Below are 5,507 nucleotides of genomic sequence, written 5' to 3'. Positions count from 1 at the left end.
TTAGAAATATCCTGTCTCAGAGTGACGCTGAAAAACTAGTTCATGCATGTATTTGTGGCCCTGTTGACCAAACCGGCTCAGACTGAGTGCTGCGTCTGTTCTCTGCAGGGGGTCCTGTCCAACCTCTCATCTATCACAGACCTGGGGGGTCTGGACCCAGTCTGGCTCTTCATGGTGGTTGGGGGGGTTATGTTCATCCTGGGCTTTGCCGGATGCATCGGAGCGCTGCGGGAAAACACGTTTCTACTGAAGTTTGTATGTTCCAAATCGTTGTCACGCATCAACGAGCAGCAGGCTTCAGTGTGCTGAGCGTCTGCTTCTTCTGTCGTAGTTCTCGGTGTTCCTTGGAATCATCTTCTTCCTGGAGTTAACGACGGGAGTTCTGGCGTTTGTCTTCAAGGACTGGATTAAAGACCAGCTCAACCTGTTCATCAACAACAACATCCGGGCGTATCGGGACGACATCGACCTGCAGAACCTCATCGATTTCACTCAGGAATATGTAAGTACTGACACGTGACAATGTTATTACACCATCATCATCATACATGATCATACTGGTATTGGTGTCGTTGTAACAGCGTCCGCGTCACGCCTGCATGCTAATACACGTGACGTGTCCATGAAGCTGTAAAGCTGCGGTGCAGTCTACGTACTGGACGGGTTCATTGTAGTGAAAGTTTGTATTTCACATGAACTGGATCATTTAAGGAATAGTGTCCATTTTTAACGCGCGTCTGTCTACGTGTCCGTCCTCGGACCACCTTGAAGCGTGTGCTGATCGCGTGCAGTCCTATTAACAGGAGTGTTTGTGCCTGGCTGCAGTGGGAGTGCTGTGGTGCTTTCGGAGCAGACGACTGGAACCTGAACATCTATTTTAACTGCACCGATGCAAACCCCAGTCGGGAAAAGTGCGGCGTTCCCTTCTCCTGCTGCACCAAGGACCCAGCGGTACGACTTCCTCACACATCGTCGTTGATGTTGGCGTTTGTTTGTCACCAATGTGGTCAGCTGACTCCACCTGCTCACGGCTAAACCCAGGATTGTTTCTTGCTTTCAGGAGGACGTGATCAACACTCAGTGTGGCTACGACATTCGAGCCAAACCAGTAAGTAACTGGTAAACCAGTGAGTAACTGGTAAACCAGTGCGGGGGCGCAGAGTTGGGTCATCGTAATGCTTTATTGGCCTCACAACAACATATAGAAGGTATCATACTAAGATTTAAAACATGTCATATATGACCTCTGACCTCTTGTTCGAGGGCAGCAGATTGGATCATAATAAAACTAAATGTGTTTCAGACTTCCTGTCAGTGTGTGTGTACACGTGAAGGCTGTGATACATGTAGCATGTGATTAACCAGCTCAGGTTAATGCTGCCCACACTCATCCATCAGCTCCATAACGCTGTTAAAGGCCCGTCTGTCACGGGTCAGGTCACGGCAGTCGTGACAAAAACGTTTGTTACACTTTTAGTAATCGAGGATACAAATGATGATCTCCGAGTATCAGAAGTCTGAGCGTTGCAAAGAAAGAAGGAAACAGACTCGTTGTTACAGGTCATTTCTGTTCCTGTCATGTTCCTCTCACATGATCAAACCCCGGGACATGAATATCTGAAATGACACGTGTTTGTGTGCACGCAGGACTCCGAGCAGAAGGACTACATCAACGTTAAAGGCTGCGTGCCCCAGTTTGAGAAGTGGCTGCAGGACAACCTCACGCTGGTGGCGGGGATCTTCATCGGCGTTGCGCTGCTGCAGGTCGGTGCCGCGCACCTTCGGGTGTCGAGCGAACGCATCGTGCTCTCGGGTCCTTCGGGTTTCCAACTCTTCTTGTGTTTCATCCACAGATCTTTGGAATTTGTTTGGCTCAAAACTTAGTGAGCGACATCGAGGCGGTGCGGGCGAGCTGGTGAGAAAACGCTGCACACACACGTTTCACTGATTGGCAGCTCGAGCCACACTGACACGGGCTTGTTATTCACTGATAGCCATACTTGATGTGAGAACCGACAGCTCTGCTCCCAGCAGCTGGTCCTTACAGCAGTCAGAGCGCCCTCTGCTGGATCCACTGTGCAACATCTGTACCAGTAAATGAAACGATTTGCAAACAGCTGCTGTGGCCAGTACGTGTCCACACATCCGTCAGTACTGGGAGACAGTTTTCCCCAGTTTTGGGACAAACTGTGTAAAATGTGAATAATAACAGAACACAACAATCTGCAAAGTCATAAATGTGACAGCAGAACAGTTTTATAAAGAACAAAGGTTCGTTTCATTTGATGGCAGCAGCACGTCTGAAAGAATTATAGTTCGTTATATCCAATCACTGTTATCGGGATCGTACTGGTTGCCATGACTGGTTTGTTAAACGCACTGATGGAGAGCGTCTCTTTTTGCTGTGTAAAGTACTCTCAGGTCTTAACATTTCATTGAACAATAACCAACCATAATGACATTTGTCTGTAAACATCATGTGACCGTACAGATGTTTGATGGCTCTGTGTTTTCCAGCCTCAGTAGAAATGCAAACGTACCTCTGGGAGGTGTTAAACACTCGCACAGCTAGGCGACCTCATGGAGGGTTCACGCTGCGCTTTGATTGGTGTTGCTGTTTGAAAGAGTGGAGGTCAGAGGTCAGACTCACTGAGCAGGGTACTGAAGTGGACTGCTGTTCTCAGGACTTTGTGAATCTTCAGTGAGTCAGATAAATGTGGCTGCACTTCCAAACAGGACTTCGACACACTGGGTGCAAAACGCCCTTTTTCACAGTCGTTCACTTTGCAGCAAATGATCATCAAAAACATTCGTAAATCGTTTAAATGTTCTGCAGTAAGAGCTGTCGTATTAGTGAGTGTAACAGTCAGCAAACATCAGCACAGCTTACGGCTGCAGTGTGAACTAAAGAGCAGCATTTCTTCATTGCAATGCTCCATAATAAACCTGCATCCACACAAACACTCCTGTCTGCTGGGACTCGTGTTTGTTTTCATAGCTGTTGTAACGTCACAGTTTTATCCTGCAGCTCTGACGCATGAATCAAGCGTAACATTCAGTTTGCTGTTTAGGGACAAGGCTTATTGAGCTCCATCATCACACTCATTCTTCCTCCTCCATGCTTCATCAGGGTGCCCCCCCCTCTCTACATGCGCCGACTCCCACCGTACTCCAGCAAGAAAGCGTCGGCTTACTACTCGTGAGACACTCGCACACACCGCATGTGTGTTTGTCACCGGTGGGTGTGATGGATCCATGTGGAGACTTCTCTTGAGCTTTGCTGTGTGATCTGTGTGCTGTTTAAGGTGCAGCTGTGGGGTAGTCATGTGACCCTAACAGTGTTGTGTGGAAGCAAGAATGTGCCACAAACTCATCATTTTTCACTATTATTATTTAAAAATAAATGTGAATTTATAACAAATACATTTTATTAAAACAATTCTAAAAAATAAAAATAAATGATTAAATTAATAATTCAGTTTCGTATTAACACCTAACTACTACTAATTACTACAAACTGGCAGTAGAAGAACCCCCACCAGCAGCTAGCATATTAAAGCTTTGTTAGCACTTGAACACGTACGTCTGTCCCACCATCCACACGCTGTATTTCAAACCAAAGCCTGGCTCTTTGCTCTCCATGCAGCATGTCCTGTTGTTTTAGTGTAGCGGTGTTAGCTAGCTGTAGTTAGCAACACGTTAGCGACTGTCGCAGCAGACCATCTGTCCTGGTTTTAAAGTGCCACAGTTAGAAATGAAATGCTGATATAATTTTGATCACACACATAACGACACCATGATGAACAGAAACACAGGAATCCACGTGCCCAAGAAGCTGAAAAAACAATGCAGGAACTAGCTAACAGCTAGCATGTTTGGCTACAGTAATTGAACGTGAAGCATGAATAATCTGACATGATGACAGCACACGTGCTGTTAGTGGCACAGTCACAGCTCACTTTCTCCAAACGTGGCTCCTGTTGTGCTAAACTGCACAGAAGCCCTGTAGCTGCATCTGAGTGCTACCAAAGCATGCTAATATTAGGTTTGCCTTCACTGTGGTCAGTGTTGTACCCACAACATTCAGCAAACCTGAGGTCAAAGGTCAAACTACACTAATGTATTTACTACTTACTGTGCTGGTAGCACAGCAGCTGACGTTTAATCAGAGTATAGCATCACGTCAGTACTGTTTGCAGTCTGCTAGCATAGTCTGCAGTAGCAGACAGAGGACTGTACGTCCGTAAACCATCAGCAGGACCAGTATTTGCTTCTTTATGCAACGAGGAACAGGATGACCTCTAACTGGCCACTGTGTAATGGCTCTGACCAAACAACAGACTTCATGAGGGCGGCCTCCAGTGGACTCTGATTGGCCTTTGCCATAGAATACCAGAACTGGCAGGTCCACCAGTGGGGCCCTGTGCTTTTCATAGATTCACCATGAGCATATGTGAAAGACACGAAAAGGGTCTGGAGAGGCCGTGGAAATGTTATGCTGCCTGTGACATCCTTAATATGATGGAAAAGAGTTCAAACCCACAGAAACAGAAGAAAAAAGATGAAATAACGATCAACAATAGTCCAGGAAAATTAAAAACGTTTGTTTGCAGCAGAAACAGCTGTTTGACCTGCAGGAACAAAGCAGGCAGTCAGGGTTAGGGTCCAGCACAATGCAGGGCCTTCAACATAAGCACTAAGATGTTCAGACCAATGCTGAAATGAACTGTAAGCCCATGTAATGTCTAAGTGCAGGTGTTTTATTGTTGTGCTGTGAGCAGTCGATGTAAACGCATCATTTCAGGTAAAACAGATCAGAGGTTACATCAGGTACAGGTGCAACTCAAACATGTGGAGCAAACATGCTGTTTGACTGGACCCTGTTTGTCAGCGTCCAGTTAAACTCATAAGGATCAGTTGTCTGTTACTGAACAACATCGTCATTCAGGAGTCTAACAGTACTGAGTGAAGTGATGCTACTGTACATCAGAGATGCAGTCATGGTCAGCGGTCAGAGTTGGGGCACTTTGCTTTCGAAGCCGTAACCTGTGATTGTTGCAAAGTCTTCCCTGACCCTGCAGAAGATCCTTGGTGGTGTCACCCTAACCCTCAGCCTTCTGTCACCGCAGCAGGCTTGTTAGTGACGCACCGAGTCGTACAGTTACTAAACGCCTCTTTCTGTCTTTTCCTTTCCAGCTTCTTTACCTAATGCAGCGTTTAAGGTAAACACTTGAACTCAACCAAACTTACACAGTGATATAAAAGCAGATGTGACCTGTAATATGTTTTGTCCTTCTTCCCCATGATCAGCTCCAGCACGTCGGGGAGATCAGACCCGATCACGGCACCATCCCTTACTGAACCAGCACCTTTGTTCCAAGGCACTAATATGTGAAATGACTTGTATATAAACACTGTGAGTAACTACTGTACAAAGAAGGAGAGCACTGTTAGCATTCGCAGCGCTCCAGGTTTGATAGCTACATCTAGAGTAGAAGTTTTGATAA

At 46.3% G+C, this 5,507-nt stretch overlaps 1 protein-coding gene across 2 annotated transcripts in view; it reads left to right on the top strand.

The window, feature by feature from the left end:
* Nucleotides 1–5,501, top strand: part of tspan5a (tetraspanin 5a) — a 6,951-nt gene extending 1,450 nt beyond the window's left edge. Inside the window, exons 3-11 of one of the 2 annotated variants that reach the window (XM_013907766.1) lie at nucleotides 109–255; nucleotides 332–502; nucleotides 826–951; nucleotides 1,061–1,108; nucleotides 1,648–1,764; nucleotides 1,854–1,915; nucleotides 3,131–3,238; nucleotides 5,197–5,222; nucleotides 5,311–5,501. In XM_013907766.1, the coding sequence (XP_013763220.1) occupies nucleotides 109–255; nucleotides 332–502; nucleotides 826–951; nucleotides 1,061–1,108; nucleotides 1,648–1,764; nucleotides 1,854–1,915; nucleotides 3,131–3,203 (744 nt within the window). In that variant the 3' untranslated portion in view covers nucleotides 3,204–3,238; nucleotides 5,197–5,222; nucleotides 5,311–5,501. The remainder of the gene's footprint in view (nucleotides 1–108; nucleotides 256–331; nucleotides 503–825; nucleotides 952–1,060; nucleotides 1,109–1,647; nucleotides 1,765–1,853; nucleotides 1,916–3,130; nucleotides 3,239–5,196; nucleotides 5,223–5,310) is intronic. The other variant, XM_005754144.2, reaches the window with a different exon arrangement.
* Nucleotides 5,502–5,507: the final 6 nt, after the last annotated feature.

The sequence above is a fragment of the Pundamilia nyererei genome, unplaced genomic scaffold (assembly GCF_000239375.1).
Source record: "Pundamilia nyererei isolate P.nyererei 1_Seehausen unplaced genomic scaffold, PunNye1.0 scaffold00512, whole genome shotgun sequence".
NCBI classification, from domain to species: Eukaryota; Metazoa; Chordata; class Actinopteri; order Cichliformes; family Cichlidae; genus Pundamilia; species Pundamilia nyererei.
The sequence above is the reverse complement of the archived record's forward strand: the minus strand, read 5'-3'. Positions and strand labels throughout refer to the sequence as shown.